The sequence below is a fragment of the Herpailurus yagouaroundi genome, unplaced genomic scaffold (assembly GCF_014898765.1).
Source record: "Herpailurus yagouaroundi ecotype Mexico unplaced genomic scaffold, PumYag 29, whole genome shotgun sequence".
NCBI lineage: Eukaryota > Metazoa > Chordata > Mammalia > Carnivora > Felidae > Herpailurus > Herpailurus yagouaroundi.
In genome coordinates, this window is record NW_024412377.1 from 69047383 (window position 1) to 69072540 (window position 25158).

At 37.0% G+C, this 25158-nt stretch overlaps 2 protein-coding genes across 6 annotated transcripts in view; one reads left to right on the top strand and one right to left on the bottom strand.

The window, feature by feature from the left end:
- The window catches only part of SLC25A46 (solute carrier family 25 member 46), a 28107-nt gene extending 11069 nt beyond the window's left edge, over positions 1-17038 (bottom strand). Inside the window, exons 1-7 of one of the 2 annotated variants that reach the window (XM_040446981.1) lie at positions 16937-17038; positions 13131-13173; positions 11780-11837; positions 8854-8931; positions 8303-8403; positions 1979-2035; positions 678-735 (exon numbers count right to left, since the gene is read on the bottom strand). In XM_040446981.1, the coding sequence (XP_040302915.1) occupies positions 678-735; positions 1979-2035; positions 8303-8403; positions 8854-8931; positions 11780-11837; positions 13131-13173; positions 16937-16955 (414 nt within the window). In that variant the 5' untranslated portion in view covers positions 16956-17038. Of the gene's footprint in view, positions 1-677; positions 736-1978; positions 2036-8302; positions 8404-8853; positions 8932-11779; positions 11838-13130; positions 13174-15765; positions 16178-16936 lie in introns of those variants that run through there. The other variant, XM_040446974.1, reaches the window with a different exon arrangement.
- Positions 16108-25158, top strand: part of TMEM232 (transmembrane protein 232) — a 213916-nt gene continuing 204865 nt past the window's right edge. For 2 of the 4 annotated variants that reach the window (XM_040446932.1, XM_040446948.1), the window contains exon 1: positions 24305-24603. The gene's annotated coding sequence lies outside the window, so the exon portion shown is untranslated. Of the gene's footprint in view, positions 16204-19093; positions 19140-24304; positions 24604-25158 lie in introns of those variants that run through there. The other 2 variants (XM_040446941.1, XM_040446956.1) reach the window with 2 other exon arrangements.

Sequence of the window (25158 nt, forward strand, 5' to 3'; positions counted from 1 at the left end):
TAAATAAATAAATAAATAAATAAATAAATAAATAAATAAATAAATAAAAGAAGTACATTAATACAATGTGTTTGAAGCACCACCATGTGGTTAGAAATGGTAAAATGCTGTAAAATGCTGACAGGAGACTGCTTTAGCTCTGTAGTACTTAACATGCCATGGCATCAAATGTTCCTTAAAAGGCATATTTAAAAAGAATACTGTTAGTAGACTACAAATGGGACTACCTGATCACTGTTAGTATGATTCTCCAGCATGTTTTATGCTCAGGTAATTAGCAATTTACTGTCCAGTGACAAGCCATAAGCATTTGAGTTATACATTAAGTGTCTTAAAAGGTTGAAAAAACAAAACAGAACAACCCCTATAAGTTCTTTGTATTCAGAGTAAGTCACAGGCTGGGGTCTGAGACAGTTGAATGAAGAGTACAGCTGCCTATTGAAAGGATAAAAAATTAAAACTACAAGTGTGAAGTAAGTGTGCAAAGGAAAGATCCACACCAACAGTGTGCCTCTAGAATATAATCTCTGAGATATGTGTGCTATCTGTGAGATACAAATTTTAAAAGGATACTGTCATAAGTTTGTCTGGTATACAATCAGAATCTGATATAAATAATATATTGAGTATTCCAAAAAATGTTTTTAACTAAAAAATGACAACGAAGAGTAGCTCACCTGTACTGTTTCAATCAGACTTGCTGAGTAAAAGGGCATTGCCACCATGTAAGTGAGGCTGTAGAAATTAAAACAAATTTATCAGTACACACAAACCACATGCTTCCACTACATGTTTAGTATCGATTGTAATATATTAACATAATTTATATTCAAGCCTGAATATATTTAAGGGTTTCAACAATTAATATCTATAGCCTGTTAGTATCTACTTCAACTATTAATATCTATAAGATGCCTTATTCAACAGCTGGCAATGAAGATTTAAGTATTAAATTTTACACAGGGAAAGGCTGCAAGGAAAACAGATTTTATTTTAAACCACTAAAACGTATGCTTAGTTATGATTCACTGTCCAACCTGCACACAGCTAATGTAGCCTTGTTGTCTACCTGCACATAGCCAATGTAGCCTACAAATCTGATACTTAGAAGTTAGGATGAGGGATCCATTCCATTGTCTGCTTTTTTAGTGACATTTGAACAAGTAAACTGTTCTGCTATTATCCTATATATTCTCATTATCCATTCCCAGATTTCCCACCCAGCAGAGCTAAGCCAGTCTTCAATGGTGAGTCAAGTCCCCTTTTATTATTAAAAAACAATATTGTACAGCTTTGCAAAGTTGTTTCTTATCACCACTATTTAGACATAGTAATATTACAACTTTGCAAGCCTGCAAAATATAGTTATTTAAAATAATATCAAGGTGGGACTTACCTAACCCTATGGGGCCAGGTCCTGGCAAGTAGTAGTTTTCAAGGTGAATGGAACATCCTAAGTAATAATGTGCTGGAATGTCCCACAGAGGGAGCCAGCAAGCTGGGGGATTTCCAATTCACAATCTTCAAAAAAAATTAAAAAGTGAAGAGTAAAATTCTAATCTACAAAAATGGTCAGTGCTGTAAAATCACTAAGTGACTTTAGGACTACATTTTAATAACGCTAAGGTTTGAATTTGCTCATCACTTTACAGATAAATTTTTGTCTCTGCTTAATAATTAAATGATAATTTTTCCGGCAATTTGGGTTAAACAAACTGAAGACCTTTGCTAACTTCCTAAGAACACAGATAAAAATTAGGTTGTGATTTCAGCCTTTCAAATTAGAAAGATTATTTTAAAGATAATGTATGTATTTCAGGATTTTATTCTTCGTTCATTCCTGTTATTTGCCTTTTGAAGTTCTAGTCCCACAAATATCTTATTGCTCTTTCTTCACCATACTAAGATTTTTTTTCAGTCCTAAACACTATAAAAATTAATGGAAATTTTCAATATTAGTGCCACTTTTGATACTTACGATTTCAGTAGAAGGTGTTCTCCTATTTGTTTAGGATTCCATTTATGTGAAATCTCTCTAAAAAATAAATTTGAATAAAACAAAAGCCATGTTATTTGAAACACCTTGAATCGGCCTGATTTTCAAAAAGGAAATCCATTTTAATTTAAAAAAATCTGTAGGAGAAATATATTCTAATGTAAACATTTTCCTTTCTGGCACACACTTAAACAATTATGTTGGTTTAAAAAGAAAAAAAAAAAATCCCAGCTGTTTTTCTATGTGCTGCAGGAAGGGGCTGACAGAGGAGGAAGAGCTATAACTGACTATAAAAAATAATATGAAAACTTAAAGAAGGGGATATAAAAATGACAGGCTGAGGAAGAAAGAATTGTTGGGGAGAGGAGGAGACAATGAATAGGCTAAAGGAAGAAAAAGCTTTAAAAAATAACTAAGAATGAGAATTTAAAAACAAAATAAAATCAAGTAACTGTAATGCAGAATGAATGACACAACCTTTGCGTAGCACTGAATTTCCAAAGTGTCTTGCCTTACTCTGATGACATTAATTGTGTGACCTACTGTATGCCAGGCACTGTGCAAAGTGCTTTGCGTGAATTATTTCTGACTCTCACAATGACCCTGTTATCCCCATTTCATCGATGAAGAAATAGGCTCGGAGAGGATTCATAACTCACCCAAAGCCATACAACTACTTAGTGATGGAACTGGGTTCTAAACCCAGGTCTCTGGGACTTGAAGTCTGCACACTCTGCCAGCACTGCCTGTCATCTCATTTGATACAAGAAGGCATCCTGTGACGTAGGCAGAACAGTGGTGGTCCGATTTGTTTTACTTATGAGACAAATGAAGGTAAAAGGACCCACGGGGACATGATCAGGAGACAGGCAAAACACCAGGTCTGGAAGTAAGGTTGAGGACTGTGTGCTTCCTGCTATTTAGGTTACCCGTGGAAACCAGAAAAGGAAAAAGAAAAATACGAGAGGTGAGCTACAAAAACAAAAAAAGGAGAAAGCTGTTTCAAGAGAAAAGTCAAAAAGGAGAAAAGAATATGGAATGAGAGCAAAAGGGAAAATCAGTGAGGAGGCAGAATAAAATGAGAAGGCAGAGAGAGGGACAGGAGACGGGGAGAAGGGGCGAGGCAGGAGAACAAGAAGGGGTTTGCCATGTCAAAATAAAGCATGAAACAAGGAGAACTGCTGTCTGCAGTTCATCTTTTTTATATTTTTCATCTAAATCATTGGTGGTCATTTCAGCTATATTTTTCTGTGGTTGTTCAGGCCTAATATAATAGTCTTAGTATTAATTTAATCACAATGTGACCCATTCCCCTGAGGGAACGGGCACCCACTGTACCACAGCCATGGCAGGAAGCCGAGAAAACATTTTCTATTTGAAAGGAGTGAATATAAGGAGGTAGGAAATAAATATATTTTATATTTAAAGGTGTAGAAAATAATCACTAATAAGTCTTCTAAAAACAAAGTCCATACAATTATAACATAGGTGGTATGTGGACTTTTTAAGAAAATGAAAGATTCGCAGAAAAACTTTTAGAAAACAGCCCAACCACCTCTGATTAAGAAGACCTTAGAGAGGTTTCTGGGTCACATTCTGATTAAATTAATACTAAGACTATTATATTAGGCCTGAACAGCCGCAGAAAAATATAGCTGAGATGACCACCAGTGATTTAGATGAAAAATATAAAAAATATAAAAAAGATGAAGCTTCCCAATTTTTGACAGAGACTTTATGATTGTAAAGCAATATATGCTACGTGGTTTGTAAATCATCAGGGCACTGCTATTACTCTTATCATGGCCTCAGAAAGTATCAAAGGGGATTATAACACTGATTTTAAGGATGAAATCATCATTAACATTATAGACAGATGGGTCTGTGATCTGTATTTCTGTAAGGACTGGGCTACTTCACCTTTGAATACAATACTAATCACTATTGCCAATTCTTAACATCAATAAGACTAGTAAAAATGGGGAAAATGAAACTTAGAATCAAGTATGTATCTGTGGGTAAAACTTCTTGCCACAGCTCTAGAAATCTAAATTAGCACATTTAAATGCTTCAGGAAAGACAGTAGTATAAAAATCTACTTGTGATTACACTTCTTTCTATTTCATTACCAGAAATACCAGAAGATGAGTAAATATATTTAACTCACTATTTTCACAAGCAAAACCTCCCCTTGAAAAAGAGCAACAAAATTAAGAGAAATGACTTGCTTTTTCTTAAAATAGTTCTCCATCTGACAGATTGATATACATGTTCCCATGCATAATCAATACACAAAAGCAACAGAATTTTAAATAACTCTATTTTTAAATAGCCTTTACTTACCATTATCTCTTATTTTCATATGTTCAGATAGCTGACCTCCTAAAAAAAAAATCTTCCATCAACCAAACCCATCTTTCAGCTACTTCTCTTCACCTTTCCTCTGCACAGCCAACTTTCTAAACTTGCTATTTCCACATCCTAAGCTCCCCACTCACCCCTGAACCCACTCCAAATTGGCTTCTACTCCATTATTTTACAAAAACAGCTCTTATCAAGGTCCCCCTTACCTCCATGCCACTAAATCCAATGGACATTTTTAAGTCTGAGGGTTGCTGGAGGGGAAGTGGGCAGGAGGATAGGTATTAAGGATTGTGATGAACACTGGATGTTGTATATACCTAATTTGCCCTTTCAATGGCCATCAGCCCCCAGGTTCTTCCCTTCTTCTTGAAGCCCACTGTCCCTGTACTCCACTATCCCACCACAATCTTCTGGATTTTTCTCCTCCCTTCTAATCTCTACTTTTTTTTTTTTTTTTTCAACGTTTTTTATTTATTTTGGGGACAGAGAGAGACAGAGCATGAACAGGGGAGGGGCAGAGAGAGAGGGAGACACAGAATCGGAAGCAGGCTCCAGGCTCTGAGCCATCAGCCCAGAGCCCGACGCGGGGCTCGAACTCACGGACCGCGAGATCGTGACCTGGCTGAAGTCGGACGCTTAACCGACTGCCACCCAGGCGCCCCTCTAATCTCTACTTTTGACTCCTTTGCTGAAGTATTTTCTTAGTCCAGCCACCTATTCTAGAGTTCCTAAATGATCAGGCCTTCTTCTTATTTTATATATTATGCTCCTTCCTAAGGCAATGTCATCCAAGATGATGGCTTCAAAAACCTCCCAAATCGATTACCTTCAGTTTAAATTTCTCTACATCAACCATGTGTATCATCTGTCTCCTGATAACTCTCCCTGGATATGGCAAAGCATCTAAAAATGAACTTGTCCAATAACAAGCTTATGATCTTTCTTTCCTACTCTTAGACTCTACTGTGTTCCCCAACTAGAAACTGTTAATCAAAGGGAAATCTCCTAATTGGTGAAAGATTTCATTGTGTTTAAAACAGAATATGTTCAAAGTTAGTGAATTCAGAGGAATGGTTAAAAGAAACAGATAACATAAGCAGAAACTGCTAGGTATTTATATTGGTAAAACTACAAATAATGAGTCAAATGAAGTTGGAGATCAACCAAATGGGTTTTGTGAAAGACTGAACTACACAGGTAATCTTGGTTACAGGTGGTCCTTACATGAATATGAGAAATCCTACAGGAAAGTAAAGGGTACTTCAGGGTAGAGTAACACATAGTCTCACTCACTCTACCTTGGAGAAGATCTATGGGAGGACAAGGGAGGGATCTGGGCACTAGATAAAGAAAGAGATCACAGATAATGATCCTGAGTTATATATACTTTTTTTAAGAAGTAATACTGCAAAATTCTAAGCTTGATGACTTAATGGACACTACAGATTTGTTCTTTTTCTCTCAGATGGATCAAAATGAGTATAAAAATGTAAATATTGGTGAATCCATACTGTCTCACTTGTTCTATCTACTGATCACTGTGCAGTTAAGGCACTTCAGTCTAGGAGAGCCCCAAAGCTCATTCCTCTCGTGTGAATCAAATCTGTGAATCACTTTGGGTTACTGCTTTGCTTCCTTGTCTGCTATGACTAAGCTTTCCCCTAAGAAAGGTCAACCCTGCTCCAAAAAAGTTAGAATTAGGGGCGCCTGGGTGGCGCAGTCGGTTAAGAGTCCGACTTCAGCCAGGTCACGATCTCGCAGTCCGTGGGTTCGTGCCCCGCGTCAGGCTCTGGGCTGATGGCTCAGAGCCTGGAGCCTGTTTCCGATTCTGTGTCTCCCTCTCTCTCTGCCCCTCCCCCGTTCATGCTCTGTCTCTCTCTGTCCCAAAAATAAAAAAAAAAAAAAAAAAAAAAAGTTAGAATTAAATAAAAAAATATGCTGTACTTCCGAGAATGGCTTTATTTGACATCTAGTTACATAAGCCAAAATCCTAGGAGTCATTGAGGATAGCTCCTCCTCTATCACCTACCATCCCTAGTCTATCACCAAGTTCCATCAGTTTTACCTAAATGTATTGCAAAAGTATCCACTTAGATCTCAGAAGATGCCACCCAATGGTCTGAGCTACCATTATTTGTCACCTAGATTAATGTTATAGCATGTGAATATGTATCCTTTTACCTAGTTTGGTCCTCCTATAATATTTTCATCTCCATTTGCAATGATCCTTTAAAAACATAAATCCGATAATGTCACTGACCTCTCTTCATGTCTTTAGGTCATGTCATTGACCTAAAACGCTTCAATATTCTTAAAGTGGCCTAAACGTCATACACTTGGGTCTCACCTCCCTCTTCAGCATTCTGTCACACTGCTCTCTCTTTTGCTCTCTGAGCTTCAGCCATTTGAGCTTTCTCTTAATTACCCGAATTCTCCATGTTCTCCTTGTGACAGTGTCTTCACACAAATGGTCCTCAGCCTCCTAATCACCATTCAGATGTCAGTTTATGTGTTATTTTATTAGGCACACTGTTCCTAAACCTTTAACATTTTCACAGATCCTTTTCTTTTCCTTCAGGGAACAAATCTCAATTTGTAGTTATTTATTCATTAATGGGATTATTTTACTTAATGTAAATTAAGTAAGATTATTTTACTTAATGTAAATTAAGTAAAATTATTTTACTTAATTTTACTTAATGTCCCTTATATTACTAGATTCTAAGCTTCATGGTCTCAGGTACCTTTTGTTTTTTCTCCTCACTGTATACCAGATTTCCAGCACAGGACCTAGCACATAGTAAGTAGTCAGGAAATATTAGCTACATAAATAAATTAACAATTGGGATTTATCAGAAAAATTATCCAGGGGCACCTGGGTAGCTTAGTCAGTTAAGCATATGACTCTTGGTTTTGGCTCTGGTTATGATCTTACGGTTCCATGAGTTCGAGCCCCACATCAGATTCTGCGCTGACAGTGAGAGGCTGCTTGGAATTCTCTCTCTCTCCCCCTCTCTCTACTCCTCTCCCACTCGTGCTGTCTCTCTCTCAAAATAAACAAATTAAAAAAAAAAAACAAAAAAAAACAAAAAACCTGTATATCCAGCTCATCCCTTTCTGTTCTTTTCCACACTTAAGACTTCTCAGTCTGGCCTAGATTACTGTAACAGTTCTTTATAAGTCTCTGGCTACACCAGTCACCCCCCCGCCTTTTTTTTTTTTTAACACTGTCACTTGAGTAAATCCTTGACCAAAGAACCCATAAACTGAAACAAACACCTGAGATTCCCAACTCCATAGAGAATAAAGCCACAGTCCCTTACAAAGGCACAACCACACTTCAATCGAGCATCTCAGCCTCTCTTCCTGTTATTCCACCCCATAAATGTCTAATATTTTAAGCACAAGACACTTATTACCCAGACCTTCCGACATCCATTAAATTGGGTTTGCTGTCACCTCTACTTGGAATGTTCTCCCTCTCTGACAAATCAATTCCTACTCATAATTCAACATACAGCTCAGATTTCAGTTCTTTTTTTTTGAAATCCTTGCCAATAACTTAATGCAAAGTGTCCCTTGGGCACTAGAAGGAGTTTGTTTAATCACAGTACTAATCATGATGTACTATAATTTGCTTACATGTGTCTCCTTTATCCAAGTGGCTACTTCAACAGTAAGAAGTGCTCATATACTCATATTTGTTCCTCGGTAGAGAGTTGCTGAAACAGCAGTAGGAGCTGAATGACCAATCTCAATAGATACTAGACCAGGAAGCATTTTCTTTATCATATACTCATTCAATAAGATAGAACTAATTTTAGTCTGTTTCTTTTCTTAGCTACTTTAGACAACTTTTCAAAGTCAAGGTATTTTTACAAACTATCATATTTTGTCAAAATTTAATATGAAACTAATATTGAAAAGATGCCAAAAAGGTACCTTGGTAAAGGTGTGAATTCACTGATTATTCCCTCTGCTCCAAGCGTGACTCCCTGGACGATAAACGTGCTGCCCATTCCTTTCCAAAGGGCCCTTGGTCCCTAAAATGAACAAAATTTACTGTTATTTTGTTAGTGCCTGAATAATAGACAGAGAGGTCTTAATAAAATTTGTCATTGAATGTTTACTAATATATGCCAATAAAGCATTATTCTAAGACATTTTAGTAAAGAACTACAACTACATTAACTCCTATCATTTTAACATTTGTCCAGTGGCCTACATTTAGGCAAATCTGAACACTCCAATTAACTAAATCCCTAATATTGATTAAATATCCCTAATTTTTAATTAATTTTGGCAAAGACGTGAATTTATTGATTGTTCAGTGACATTAAAAGATATAATTACTATGTTACATTAAATTTTAGTACAAGAGTTAAAATATTTTTATTAACTAAATTAAAAGAAATTATTCTTGCTGTATTACAAAGGCCAAATGGTACTTACATTATAAATAACTTTAATAGAACCTACAGACTAATTCTTACCTGAGTTTTGTTGAAGCTGTACATAATATTGATGACTGTAAATGGAGTGAGATGGTAATGCCGAGCATGATAATTAACCTATAAAAAAGATATTTAGTAATTATTTTTTGTTAGTTTTAAGAAATAACCAAGCCATGAAAGATATACGATGGAGTCACAGTATAAACAAAAGTTCAATTCTAAAGTCATCAGTAATTACACATAAACAAAATTACTACTCTTAAAAGTACATGGAATAACTTATTACAACTACAGTACATATGGTTATATATTATATATATATATATATACACACACACACACAACCCAGAAAACCAACACACAGTATACACAGTAACGTAGAATATATGATAAAGAAGCCCATGCTGTTTGATATTTATGTTTCCATAAACACTAGAATTACATTCCATGTAGCAAAACATTCATGCCTTTTAACACACATGAACCATGAAGAATTCAGGAAACAGGAGACTCATGTCTCCTAATAGCAAGGATTTTTCATACTATAAGCTATAAATAATTGATAAATTAGGAAATCAGTAAAGGGGGTCAGAACCAATACTTACTAAGTGAAATAACAAAAAAGAAAGTATTAGAATGCATCACACATTCTAATGGTATTCCATAAAACATTTTTTTAAGTTACTCATATAGATGTATACAGTGGATCACAATGTGACACTGCTGCTTTGTAAAACATGTCTGAAATCCAGTTTTAGGGGATACACACTGTCCATGCTGTTAATGACTATTTTTGAGGGGGGGGGGGTTCTAAGCATGAACAGTTTAATCTGTAATTATTTATATCTTTATAACTCAATTTTCACAGAAGATTAAATTAGGTCATAGAAGCTTTTTACCACAGTGTTGTCCACTCACCCCCTGGGGCCTTGCAGGGGATTTACAAGTTCAAAATTATTTTCTTAATGACACTAAGGCATCATTATTTTTATTGTGTTGATATTTTCAATAATAGTGCAAAACAATGGTGGGTGTTGATATTTTCAATAATAGTGCAAAACAATGGTGGGTAAAATTGCTAATTCCTTAGCGTGCATCAAGGCAGCTGGCAGCAAACTATATTTTTGTATGTTTTGTATTCTTCATCCCACTCACTTGGAAGGAGAAAAAAGCCACTTTCACTAAAGAATGTCTGTGGCGAAACAGTAAAATATATTAATTTCATAAAATCTTGATTCTTGAATTACATCTTTCTAATTTAATATTCTGTGTGTTGATCATAAAGTAAGATGGCTTATGGCTGTTGTGAGGAAAAGCACTTGTCTGATGGAGTTGCAAGCTGAACTAGCCACTTTTTTCATGCAGCAGCATTTCTTCTGGAAAAACTGACAGACAATAGTTACTAACACTTGAGACAGGCATGTTTTTATTCTATTATTTTTTTTAAGCTTATCTATTTATTTTGAGAGAGAGAGAGAGACAGTGTGAGCAGGGGAGGGGCAGAGACAGAGGGAGAGAAAGAATCCCAAGCAGGCTCTGCACTGTCAGTGAACAGCCTGATGCAGGGCTCAAACTCACAAAACCAGGAGATCATGACCTGAGCTGAAACCTAGAGTCAGATGTTTAAATGACTGAGCCACCCAGGTGCCCCGAGACAGACATATATTTTTTAAAATGCACACAGTGGGGGCGCCTGGGTGGCGTAGTCGGTTAAGCGTCCGACTTCAGCCAGGTCACAAAATCACGGTCCGTGAGTTCGAGCCCCACGTCGGGCTCTGGGCTGATGGCTCAGAGCCTGGAGCCTGTTTCCGATTCTGTGTCTCCCTCTCTCTCTCTGCCCCTCCCCCATTCATGCTCTGTCTCTCTCTGTCCCAAAAATAAATAAAAAACGTTGGGAAAAAAAAATTTTAAATAAAATAAAATAAAATAAAATGCACACAGTGGGCCTGTTGATTTAAAAAAAAAACTGACACTGTTTTGCCAATGATAAATTTGACTTCACAAGCAAAAATTAGAATTGTGGAAAACCTGCATCTACCATCAAGAACTTACCAATACTGGAACTCATTTCTGGTGGGATTGGTAGTGATTTAATGATGATTTATATATATATATACACACACACACAGTATAATCCAGATATCTTAACATTTAAAAGATCTAAAGAACTCAGTAAATTAGTATTTTTCAAATAACCAACACATGATGTTATAGAATCATAAATGGATAAAAAAAATCCATTCAACATGCAGTATAATCAACAGATTTTAATGTTAGAGTACAAAGTTAACTTATACCTCAGATTTCTGATTGTAAATAACCCTTAATATATTACTACTTATTAAGTTTTGGTGTACTAACAAACAACAAAATCTGCCAATTATCTAAAAAATATATAAAACACTCCATTTTCAAATACATAATGTGTATAAGTTTAGACTTTCTTCTTTCAAAACCAATGTACCGCAACAGATTTGGTACAAATTTGGGTGGCGCAGTTGGTTAAGTGTCCGACTTCAGCCAGGTCACGATCTCGCGGTCCGTGAGTTCGAGCCCCGCGTCAGGCTCTGGGCTGATGGCTCAGAGCCGGGAGCCTGTTTCCGATTCTGTGTCTCCCTCTCTCTCTGCCCCTCCCCCGTTCATGCTCTGTCTCTCTCTGTCCCAAATAAATAAATAAACGTTGAAAAAATAAATAAATAAAATAAAATTTTCCCAGTTTTGATTTCTGAAGTGGTAAATATTGACTGATAGATATTATTCATATAAACAAAAGTTCTTTGGAGACCTCAGTAATTTTTACAACCCAAGGGTTTTCAAGACCAAAATGTTTGAGACTGGTATATTGTAGATTCTGGTACATTTCACATGGAATAATTGTTACATAGTCTCAGCCATTTATCTGAGATCTGTATTTTAAATCAGAGTTGGTATTAATGTTTAGAAGGTCAAAGAAAAGTACATTTACCTGACATTGGCGGCGCAGGACAATGCAAGGATGGGCCAGTACATTTTCTGTAAAGAGACTATGAAAGAACAATTTATGTATATGTGTGTGTGTGTGTGTGTGTGTGTGTGTGTGTGTGGCCAAAACTTAATTTATAACATGTATCTGAAATTATTCTTGCTTGAAGAATCACACATTATTATGTTTCCCATGCTAAAAGTAAAAATAATAATAATTAAAAAAAAGGCTAACATGCTTGCAAATCATTCTACCAATAATAAAATTCAATATGAAAAGAATTAAAGACAGATCTGCAAACTGGTAAGCAAAGGAAATAACATAGAATATTGATATGTATAGTCTAAAGATGAAACTACATGTCCGTATGCCCGATTTCGCAAACTCCTTTCCTAGACAACTTAAATGCTTTCCTTTTTTTTCCCCAGAAAATGTCCTATGAACAGAGTTCCTATCAGAAGAGTCATCTATTCTTCATTAGCCCCATTCTGTAAGTTTTAGTTTTGAGGTACACTATATTTAAGTGATAAGGATTTCAATGACTGTTAATTGACTACTATTTTGGGTATCAAATATTTCTTTGAAAGAATCACCACAAAATAAGTACAACTGCGGGCTAACATACTAACAATGACAGAGACACAGCAGGTATGCACACACACACATATATAAATAATACATCAAATGAACAACAGCTTTAAGTATAAATAGTGAGTCTAAAGAAAAATTAACTATAGCAGAAAGAAAACTTTAACACAGTTTTATTCCTATTTACGTTAATGCTCTAATTATGCAAATAAAATCATTTTTTTCTTGGTTAAAATTTTAAAACAATGAGTTATTCTGGCATGCAATAAACTCTTTGTGCAATTCTGATGTATCTGGAATAATATTCACTAAAGATCACATAGTCAAGATTGGGGGCTTTTCTTTCACAAAATGATCATTAAAAAAAAAATAATGGTATTATTAAAAGCTGATTGTAAGCAAGACCTAGACTCTATGTTGCTAAATATCATATTATATTTAGAATGTTTAGGGAAAGTTTCAATGCAAAATTACTTTGTCTTGGAGGAGATTAGATCAGATTTTTTGGATAGACACATGAAAATTGTTACAATATTACTTACAAAATTATTTTCTGATTACAAAATTGAATGACTATTTTCTATTCTTCCTCAAAACAAATCAAGCTGTAGATTTTAAATAATAATTTTTCTGCAAAATATTATTCAACATTTAATCAACTGCTCCAAAGAATCTGAAGGAAGCAATACTAATCATTTAATATTATATATTACAGAAAACACTTGAAATAAAAACTTAAATTAAAAATCTTTAGATAAAACATTACCTTGCAAGGCCAATACCAAATCCAGCAAATCTATTCAACTGCTCTAAAACAGAAGAAATAACATTATTCATAACCAATATTTAGGTTAACTGTAAAAAAAAATTTCTTTTATTAACACAATATTTATTTAAATTCCACATCCCAAAGTCAAATTCTGATATGGGCCAGGGAAGCTGTGGGAAATTAAAAGGCAGAACCACTCTTCAGCTCCATTTCATTGTTGAGATGTGGGACTGTGGGCCCAGGGTTTCTAAACTGTCATTTTTCCTAAAACAGTATTCTCGTTTTTTACATAGTATCTTCCAAATTTAAAATATTCACAACTATTTTTTTTTTTACGTTTACTTATTTTTTGAGAGCCATAGTGAGACAGAGCACAGGTTGGGGAGGGGCAGAGAGAGAAGGAGACACAGAATCTGAAGGAGGCTGCAGGCTCTGAGCTTTCAGGAGAGAGCCCAACATGGGGCTTGAACTCACAAACCATGAGATCATGGCCTGAGCCAAAGTCGGATGCTTAACCGACTGAGCCACCCAGGCACCCATGGGAGGGAGCTATTTTTAAAAGCACTAACATAGTGGGTAGGCCAAATCAAACATGTCTGCAGATAGAATTTAAGGACTACCAGTTTTCAAATTCTAACTAAAAACAATTTAATTGTTTTTCTAAAGAAGGTTCTGATACTATACCAGCCAACAACTTTACCTCAGGTCTTGTAAAACTAGTCATTTACTATTATTGGTGGAAAGCATCTATGTTGAACCAACAGTCGCAAGTGAAACACCTCAAAAGTATTAAATTAACAGTACTTAGGGTAATCAAAAGAGGTGAATAAGGGTCTCTTCTTCTCTCTCCCCAGGTTTTAAATATTTTGAGAATAGCTGCTTAATTAGGTCTCTGCGACAGGCTACTGGATACATATGTGCTACTGCTGATGGCATTTCTATCATCTTAGAAAAGTTTACAGCTGGAAGCATTCCTATGGATATGTCAAAACAAAAAACTTTCTCCTTGGCTAAGCAACTCAAAAACATGATGGTGAAATATCACAATCTCGAGGGACTAGATATACAATTTCTACTATAATACAATATTCACAAGGGATACTTTTTCTGTCTCATCCTCTTTTCTCTCTCTCCTCTTTGCTCTTTCAAATGAAGCAATGCCCTCACTATTTCGTTAGTTAGAATAAGGCCATGTAAACAGGTCCCTGGGCAAACTATGTGGTTAGCTATTGCCTTGAAAAATGTACAAGCCAGATGGAAGTTTCTTTTGCCAACTCAGATACTTTCTTCTTTCAGCTTTTTCCTTTTTGCGTGTACAGATCATCCCCAATATTAGCAGAAAATTCCACTGATATTTTCTGGGAAGTGTTAGAAATGTTTATTTTCGTTAGCTGTGTAAGTCTCTTAGTCTTCTACTCTTGCAGAGTTATCATCACCAGCCTCTTAACTGCTGCAAAACACCCCCCTGGTTTCATTAAGAGTTCCTCCTCATTGTAACCATCAAAGCATGAATTATGAAAAGATGAAAAACCCTCAGCTTTGCTGCCTTAGAAGGTGACTGTGTAGCAATCATGTGCATTTTGAATTATTTAATTTATAACTTCCCAGTACTCCTTTTGGGACCTACAGAAAGAAAACGAGACAGGTTGAAAAAGCAAATTGTATGACACTGTGTAAGCCATGGATCTTCTTCCACATCCTCATTTGCTCCTAGATGATATTTAAAGTCTATTCCTCTCAGTTAACACAAATCAAATAAAAATTGTGGCACTCTCAAATTAAAACCAAAGAAATGAGAATAAACATATCTAAAATATACTTAATATTTAATGATTTAGCCTATTATTCTAATGATTTCAAAATGGGGAGAGGCAGTTATTATTTCCATTTTATGTATTAAAAAGTTGAGAATATTTAGATCAGTGTTGTAATTATAACACTGGTCTTCTGACATCCTGCAGAGATTAATTAGGTCTTGATTCCAAAGTCTTGAAATGGTCTCAATGTTTTTTACTATTTAGTGAAGTTTGTAGGTGAGAAATAGGAAAGCAGGAGGTGGAAAACATAGTAGTTTCAGCGTCTAGAAAATAGACACAATTCCTATGATTAAAAGATAAAGGAAAGGAAACGAATACTTTTTAGCCTCCTATATGCTCAAACTGTACTAAGCATTACTTACACCTCATTTAACACTTAAATAGAGCCAGGTTTGAATCCAAGCCTGTCAGTGCTGAAAAACTTTCCTGAACACAAAGCACAATTCAAAGAAATAAAGCTGTCGGTAAATTAGGTTACTGTTCACACAATTCCCAGTGAACAGTAAATAATTTCCTTCCTTCTTGATTTAGGTCATGGGATGGAGTACACCCAAACCCTTCGAAACTCCTACTGCGCAGACCAGAGCTAAGGCAGGTGTCTTTTCTGGAGGTGATCCCGGAATAAAGGTTTCTGCAAGGGAGAGGGAGCAGGCCCACTGCAGGGGGCAGAGGACGAAAGGAGGGCAGAGGGTGTGGCGCGCGATAGGCCCAGCGGCACCGAAGGCGGCACCCTCCGCGTGGCTTCCGCGCTTTGCAGGCCTCGAGCCGCGGCTCCGCCACTCCACCCACCCCTGCCTTGCTCCCACGTCCCTCACCGCTGCTCTGCCCCTGCACGCCGCCGCCGCCGCCGCTGCTGCCGCCGGGAAACGGTTCCTCCGCGGGGCCCTCGAGCGGGGTGGAGGGGGCGGGCGCGCCGTAGGGCGGGCTCTTCTCTCCCCAGTGCAGGTTGCGGCTACCGGGGATGTCTGGGGGAGTGGTCACCCAGTGGCTCAGGTCCGACCCGGAGCTGAAGGACCTGGCAGGGAAGGCGCCGCCAAAGCCCTGCTCATCCCGGGCACCGCCTCGATAGCCCAAGCCATCGAATCCATCCGGGCGCCGCGGATGCATCGGAGACGGGGCAGGATGAGGCGAGCCCCCCGGAGCCCACCACCACTAGGGCCACCGCGACCTCGGGCCACACGGCTTCTTCGTCGCCGGCGCCGCGTCTGGGGAAATCTGACAACCGGAAGTCACGTTGCAACCCCGGAAGTTTGGTGAGCACGTGATCTTAGCCTTTTCCGGCGATTTATAGAGGGATGGTTGCTAGGGAGACGCGGAGGCAACCAAGGACCGAGCTTTGAAACGGTCTCTGTGGAGGAGGTGGGAAGAGGACTGTGGAGTTAATGGAACATTGTACCAAAGAGATACCGTAAAGGAATTGGAGTGGGAGGGACGGCTTGGATGAGCGGAGGTCGAATAAAGACGTTTGTTTTACCGAGGGACAAACGCATCCCTGGAGCTGACTCACTGAGATCTCAGCCAGAAATGTTCTGCTGCACCCCAAGGCCTCAGATCTAGGTCTTTTCTTTTCCTTATTGGTCTAGTGCCTCACCCGCTGCGAGAGAGCTATTAGAGGTTAGAGTTGTGGGGTGTTGGTAACGTTCCCTCTAGTTTCGCCTCCCGCACTTGCCGTTTTAGCTAACATCTATTGAGCGAGCTGGTTCTACGCCGTGAACGCAAAGGTAGTATGGACCGCCAGACCAAGCATTAGAAAAGACGGCCGGTGGAGAAAACCCTCTGACCCTCCGCTCCTCCCAAGAATGTAAACTGCTCTCGGATTTAGAAATTAAGCATTTTGCTTTTCTAAGGCTACAAATAGTTTTGTTTGTTTGTTTGTTTTGCTGGTACACCCAAATCACTCCGTGTATGTAAAGCGCAGTGATACTGTTCAAAATTGAGACCCTGGTTGAACAATCAAGAGGACTTGTGAACAGAGTCCTCTACTACCTGTTTGCATCAGTTCCATGGGCTTTTCGGGCAGAGTTGCTCTTCCTAGATCTGAGCAAGTCTTCCATGGGTTCTTCCTGTGTCTGTTCTTCCCACTGGACGTCCAGGATTCCGAGGGCTTTCAGAAGAGAATCATGACGTGCTATTCTTAATCTTCCAGACGAGACCCTTTCCTTAAAGTGATAACTTCATCTTGAGGGGATTGATGTTCTTAAATTGGGTTGATATGTGGCTTAGGCAAGTGTTTTGAGTCTCTCCTTTAATAAGTGTATCCAGTATTACTCGAGTACTAATACCAAGTTACCGGGCAACTAATATCAAATTAATTACTGAGCATGGCAATAAAAACTATTTCTCTGTTCCTTAGAAATGATTGGATTAAAGATGTGATTGGTTCAGGTCTAAAACTTGTTTCTTAAAAGGAGACAAAAAGGCGTCTGTGTGTGTGTGTGTGTGTGTGTGTGTGTGTGCACTTCTAATGTAAAAAACAATAACATGTCACGATTTCACATCCACATCAATGAAGAAAAGATGAGTTGGTAAAAGGATAGCTGGGTAGCCAGCCAGTTGAGGGTAAGGAACAATAATAGCCCCACCTCACAGCTCACCCCCCACGTAAATTCCAGCTGCAATGTATCATATTTTTTTCTTTATTTTTAAAAAGATTGAATATTGGGAGACAACAATAGGTGATTATTTTTCCAATAATATTGGTAAACTTTCTAAAAGTGACAGTAAAGTCAAAAACCATGTAGGGAAAGACATCAATATGACCACAAAAAATTTAATTTTTCTATATGCAAATAAAAAAGGAGAAACATAGTAACCACAATTAAAAGAAAAATCACAAACTGGACAAAATTACATTTTAACATTATCAAGACAATTTGTCACTTTATTGTAAAAAAGAGCACTTAGCACGAGTAAAGGTAATTCAATAGAAATTTAAGCGAAGAACATGACAAGGCAAGTAGTAAAAAAAAATACAAATGGATAATAGTTATATGAAAAAAAGTCTGCCCTTTAGTAATTGAAGAAAGGAAAATTTAATAACTATCTTACCCCTATTTAAATGACAGTGTTTAAAAGGGAAAATGTACATTGTCATGCAATGTGAAAAGAAAGTAGCTGTCATTTCTGGAGTGGCATGAAACATAACAGCTTTTTCCTGGAGGGCTGCTTGGCAATATGTACTAAAAAGCCATGAAAATAATCATCTCTTTTGTTTCCTAACTCTTAGGAAACAAATATAAGGTGTATACATTTACTTATGCACATATTTATGACATAATTGCTCATAACAGGAAAAATTGGATAAAACAGGATACTAAATATCAAGTAATTATTATCCATTACTTATTAATTAAAATGATTCATCTATATGATCCTTTAAGCAAAATATATTTACTGAGCACCCATCCTGGTTATAGTTACTGTACTAAGCAATGAAGTTAAAATGGTAAATAAGTCAAAGTCCTTGCGTTGTTAGAACTCACATTCTAGTTAGGCGATAAATAATGAATAAATATGTCAAATAATGAAACAAACATATAATGCAATGTCAATGACATGTATTATATATATTTAATAAAATCGAGCAAGTGATAGAGGCAGCATTTTTAGATTGGTCAAGGACATCCTCTTTGAGGAAATGATCTTTAAACAGACGTAAATGAAGTGAAGGAATGAACCATGTGTGAATATTTGGAAGAAAGATTTTCAAGGCAGGATGAAGTCTAAAGTGCTGATGACGAGCTAGGTAGGTAGTCAACGTGCAAGGGCTCACTGAGAGCTGAAAGGGTAGGGGACAGATTTGGCAGGACTTTGTTGGAGATGGACAAGAACTTAGATCTTTTAAGAGCATAATGAGGCGACCTTAATGATATTTTAGAAGGACAAACCCGAGTTCTGGATGGGGCAAAGGTGGAAGCCTCCTCTACTAGCAGACCACTGAAAGCAGTGTAGTGCCCTCTAATCTATGGTTTCACTTTCCCAGGTTTCAGTTTCCTGTGCTTTTCAGTTTCCAACAGGAAACTGCAGGCTGGAAGCAGATGATTCTCCTTCACAAGGATAGTCAGAAGACCAATAGTTGCCTAATGCTACGTCACAATGCCTGTGTCATTTATCTCACTTTCTATCATGTAGGCATTTTATTATCTTGCATCCTCAGAAGAAGAAGAAGAAGAAGGATGAGTACTGGACAGTAAGATATTTTGAGAGAGAGAGAAAGAGAGAGATTATATTCACAAAATTTTATTATAGTTTATCATTATAATTGTTCTGTTATTATTCATTACTGTGCCTAATTTATAAATTAAACTTTATCATAGATATGTATGTATAGTAAAAAATAGCATATATGGGGTTTGGTACTGTCTGCAGTTTCAGGCATCCACTGGTGGATTGAGCTCAGAGTCTCTCATGAAATTGCTGTCAAAACTCCAGTTTGAGGTACAGTTATTTAGACTTAACTGGGCTTGACTGGGACTAGAGGATTCACTTCCAAAATATCTCACTCAGCTAACTGTGGAAAGAGTGCCTCTTTTTTTGCTGGTTTGCTGTCAGGAGGTCTAAATTACTTGCCACATGGAGCTCTCCAGAGAAGTCTTGGAGTGTCCTTCTAATGTGACAGTTGGCTTTGAGAGAGAGCAAGGAGGATTCTACACTGTCTTTATGACCTAACCCCACTTCATCACTTCTGTCACATTCTGATCTCTAGGAGTGAGTCACTAAACCCACCCCACACTGAAGTGGAAGGAATTTGGCTCCATCTTCTGGAGAAAGGATTACCTAGTAGTTTGTGTTCATATTTTTAAGTGACTACAATTAAACTGTTTCATAATAATGATTTATAGAGGCATACAAATTTACTAATCAGGAAAAATTCCACAAAATTATGGTGTTTATTTACTTAATTTGGGTGGGGAAGGAGAAGGAGAGAGAGAGAGAGAGAGAGAGAGAGAGAGAGCACGCGCGATGTGGGGCTGTATCCTGCATCCCTGGGATCAGGTCCTGAGCCGAAATCAAGAGTCAGATGCTCAACCAACTGAGCCATCCAGTTGTCCCCCAAAATAGATTTGAAGGATTTGTTTGCTTTGAAAAGAATCACATGATAGAAATATTTATAATCATGAAATAGTTTCTTAAATATTTTTAAAAGTCTAGCCATTCAGTTAAAGTTGAAATAAAAATGAAGAGTAGCATTCTTTTTGATCACCAAATAATAGTCCATTGTGTATATATACATCTTCTTTATCCATTCATCAGTCATGGACATTTGGACTCTTTCCATAATTTGGCTAAATGCTGCTATAAACATTTAAAAGAATGAAATCTTGCCATTTGCAAGAATGTGGTTGGAAGTAGAATGTATTATGTTAAGGGAAATAAGTCAGTCAGAGAAAGACAAACGTGTGGTTTCGCTCACATGTGGAATTTGAGAAACCAAACAGATGAACATGGGGAAGGGAAGGAAAAATAAGATAAAAACAGAGACGGAGGCAAACCGTAAAAGACTCTTAGATACAGAGAACAAACAGAGGACTGCTGGAGGAGGCAGCTAAATGGGTAATGGGTGTTAAGGAGGGCACGTGGGATGAGTACTGGGTGTAATATGTAAGTGATTAATAACTAAATTCTACTCCTGAAACCACTAAAAATAATAATAAAAAAAAGAAATGAAGAATAACAGATTATTTTGACAGTTTTCCAAGAACTGGCACAAAATATATTACCTGCTCAATGAAAGTACAAAAAAAGCAGGTCATTCATTTATATCAATATTTTACTCAGAGACTCTTACAATGAATGAATTTAGCTCCCAGGATAAAATGAAAATCATCTATGCAGGAATGCACCCAGCAATATTTATTAAGCACTAATATATGCAAGTCACTGTATTAGGTACTAAGATGCAGCTATATATGTTCTCAAGGATGGAATTTGAAGATACTGAAAATATTTATTTCTCATGCATATAGGGACCAAGAAAAAGTTTTCCAAATAAATTTTAATATGTAATAAGCCACGTCCTCCTATACTTGCTTCTTTTTTATAATTTTCTTGGCTAATCTGCCATTTAGTCTTCCAAATGAACTTTAAAAAACATTTAATTCTTCATTCTCATTCTTCTAAACACACACAGACACACACATTTTGGGATTCAAAGTGTACTCACAAAATTTTTATGGTTAACTTTAAGATGCTAGATTTTTTTCATATTCTTGAAATATTTCCTTCAGTGATTCAACGATTTCATTTGCTTAGGTCTATATTTATGCCAATCAATGTTCTGTTTCAAAAACATATTATATATTTCTATTTGTTGAGATCCAACATTTAGTTTACAATCTGCTTTGAGAATCTTAGTGAATTCCTCCACCCCACAATAGTGTAACATCTTTATTTTACACTTCTTTATGAAAACAGAAGCGTCCCTACTCCTTTCTTGCACTTCAATACTTTAACTTGGATTACAGAAGCTATAAACAAATCTCTTTCAAAAATTTTTTTTTGTGATTTCGTTTTGTGGCCAAGGGAAAGTTTATTGTTTAGGTATATCTGGTTTCAGAGCTCAACATCAGTTTTTTCCAGTCACAACTTCTGCATTTTTGAGTTCTTAACTTTGATTAATGTTTGGGTGATGTGTTCTTTGAGTGGTTTGAGTAGTTTAATCTTAAAGTGGAGGAGGAGGAAGGGAAGAATTTGTGGAATCTCCCTTATATAAACATGTCCTTTAGTTGTCTTCCCTATAGAATTCATGAGTAGCTACTTTTTTTTCCTGAATGCTCTGCAGAATCAACTGATTTTTATATTTGAAGAAGAATTTTTATCCAACCTTTTATTTTTTGTGAGTAATGTGTTTAGTAGTTTGTATTTTTAATGCTTTTAATATTTTTCCTAGATCTCATGAAATACAAAAAAACCCCATCAAATTGCAGTTTTTCCATATTTATTTTATTTTGAATATGGTAAGCACTTTTTTTTCTTATTTCACCCATCTTCCCATTTATCTCCCCTCTGGTAACCATCAGTTTGTTCTCTATATTTAAGAGTCTGTTTTTTTGTTTGTCTCTTTTTCCCTTGTTCATTTGTTTCTTAAATTCTACATATGAGTGAAATGACATGATGTTTGCCTTTCTCTGACTGACTTATTTCACTTGCATTGTATACACTAGACCCGTCCATGTTATTGCAAATGGCAAGATCTCATTCTTTTTTTATGGCTGAGTAATATTCCCGTGTGTGTGTGTGTGTGTGTGTGTGTGTGTGTGTGTGTGTCTTTATCCATTCATCTGTTCATGGACACTTGGGCTGCTTCCATATCTTGACTATTCTATATAATGCTGCTATAAACATATAGTGCATATATCTTTTCAAATTGGTATTTTCATATTCTTTGGGTAAATACACACTAGTGGAATTACTGGATCATATTGTAGTATTATGTTTAATTTTTTGAGGAACCTCTATACTGTTTTCCACAGTGACTGCACCTAGTTTGCATTCCCACCGACAGTGCAAGGACTTTCCTTTTTCTCCCCATCTTTGCCAACGCTAGTTGTTTTTTTGTGTTCTTGAGTTTAGCCATTCTGACAGGTATGAGGTGATATCTCATTGTGGTTTTGATTTGCATTTCCCTGATGATGAGTGACGTTGAGCATCTTTTCAAGTGTCTGTTGGTCATGTGGCTGTCTTCTTTGGAGAAATGTCTGTTCATATCTTTTGCTGATTTTTAATTGCATTATTTTTTCAGTGTTGAGTTGTATAAGTTCTTTATGTATTTCAGATACTAATCTTTTATTGGCTATGTCATTTACAAATATCTCCTCCCATGTAGTAGATTTTCTTTTAGTTTTGTTGATTGTTTCTTTTACCGTGCAGAAACTTATTTTGATGAAGTCCCAATAGTTTCTTTTTGCTTTTATTTCCTTTGTCTCATATCAAGAAATATGTTGCTATGGCAGGAATGTGGTAAGCATTCTTAATTTGCTATCTCAACTATTTTTTTCATCAAAAGATTTTTCCCTGCTATACTTTATTATAATTTATATCTTTGTTCTCTGTTTTTAGAACACATTCTATGTGGGCTGGGACTCTACGATCTGCTTTCTAAGATGTGTCTTTTACAGTATTTCTCAATTTTACTTTTATTCTTACCCTCAACTTACTGATCTATTAGGAGGAATGTGTTTCAGAGAAGCCTGGGATCTGATACTGTAATTTCTTAAACTTTATCAATTTTTAGAATTAATTAAAAAAATTTTTTACATTTATTTATTTTTGAGAGACAGAGAGAGACAGGTGGGTGAGGGACAGAGATAGGAGACACAGAATCCAAGCAGGCTCCAGGCTCTGAGCTGTCAGCACAGAGCCCAATGAAGGGCTGGAACTCTCCAACTGTGAGATCATGACCTGAGCCGAAGTCAGCCGCTTAATTGACTGAGCCACCCAGGCGCCCCTATAATTAATTTTTTAAAAAGTCTTTATTATTTTTCAAGCAGTTTTAGGTTCATGCCAAAATTAAGAGGAAGGTACAGAGATTCCATATACTCCCTGTCCTCAACACATGCAAAGCCTCCCCGATTATCAACATCCTCAACTGGAGTAGTAATTTGTTACAGTTGGCAAACTTGGACTGACACATCATAATCATCCAAAAGTCTGTGGTTTATGTTAAAGTTCACTGTTGGTGTTGTACATTCTATGGGTTTGGACCAATATTTTCTGTTTTAAATATCAAAATGTACTAAAAAATCAAAAAACGTATTTGGTGCTTATTATGAACAGAAATAAATCAGGATTGATGTATTTCAAGTTTACATCAGTTACATTCTCTTTTGAAGTTTTTGATTTTTTAATTTTTTAAAATTTTTATGAAGTTTTAATTTTTTTAGGCAGTTATTTCACCAGGACAATACCTGCACATTAGCTTTGAGTTTAATCAGAATTGCTCTTCCACATAGTGAAACACCTGTGAACATTTGTAGAATATTTGAAGTTCCTCATCCATTGGTAGGTGGGAATCTTATAAGGATTCAAATTAATTTTATTGTATCCTATCTTTAAAAATTAATCATTCTTTTGCATTTAAATTCGCCCTCTTGTACTTAGTACATACAAAACACCCTGGATGCTTTGTTTACCCACTATCCGAAATAAAGAGGACATTAGCAGATTTAGATTTTCTATGTAAAAGGCGCTTAGGAACAACAGTTTGACTAGAAGACATAACCTTCTAACGTACCCTTATACAGCAATCATGCTGTTTTTATTTACTTTATTTTTTTCATGTAGATGGGGGGCATTGGGCCAGATTTGGGAGGAGGCAGATAAATGTTGAGGAGACCCAAAAGCACTGCCAAGCCTCTTCTCACTGCAGCTACTGGCTGCATATCCAGCATACAGTATTTAAAACAAATCATTACCATGTGCTTTATCATTGTATTTTAAAGCTAACAAAAGTCTTTCACGCATCATTGCATCTATTCGTTGGAAACTAAACACAAACGTGGTGAAGGAGGGGAAAAGAATGTGGAATTGCATTTATCGGTCCTGATTGGCTAAGCCCTGGTCAGCAGCTAAAAGAGCATACTTCCGGCTCTAAAAGTGAATTCCACAGCGTCCTTAGCAACTAGTCTCGATCCCCAGCGACCCCGAGCACCACGGTGAGTCCCGCTTCTGATGACTTGAGAACTAAAGTTGCCACGTCCACCATGAGGGCAGCCGGGAACCCCATAAAGACTCCAAAATGGGAGCGCGGAGCGTCATTCTAAGATATCATAGCTCTGGCTGTAGGAAACAGCCTCTGCTACTCGAGCCCCTAGCCCAGGCTCACCATCCCCGCCTGCCTAAGAATCTAAGCAGTACCGGGGAAACTCCCTCGAAGGCAGGAAGGGTGAAGGTGGGGAGTCAGCCACCGGGCCTTTGGACAGGGAAATGGCTTTTTTTTTTTTTTTTTTTTTTGGCTGGGAGACTAAAGGAGATGTGGTAAGTTCCCCTGGTATCAATGGGAAAACTCATAGGGTATTTTCTCTGGACTGGGTTTGTGTGTCCAGGCAACCCTTAATTCAGAACTCTCCTTGCGTTGTTGGAGAGTCTTCAAGTCTTTGTATAGTTGGTGAAATTACACTCACCTCCCATTTTTTGTATCCAGACTCTTGAACTTCAAAAGAGAAAGTTTAAAAGTTTGGAGAAGAGTGTAGATGTGTGTGTTGCGGGGG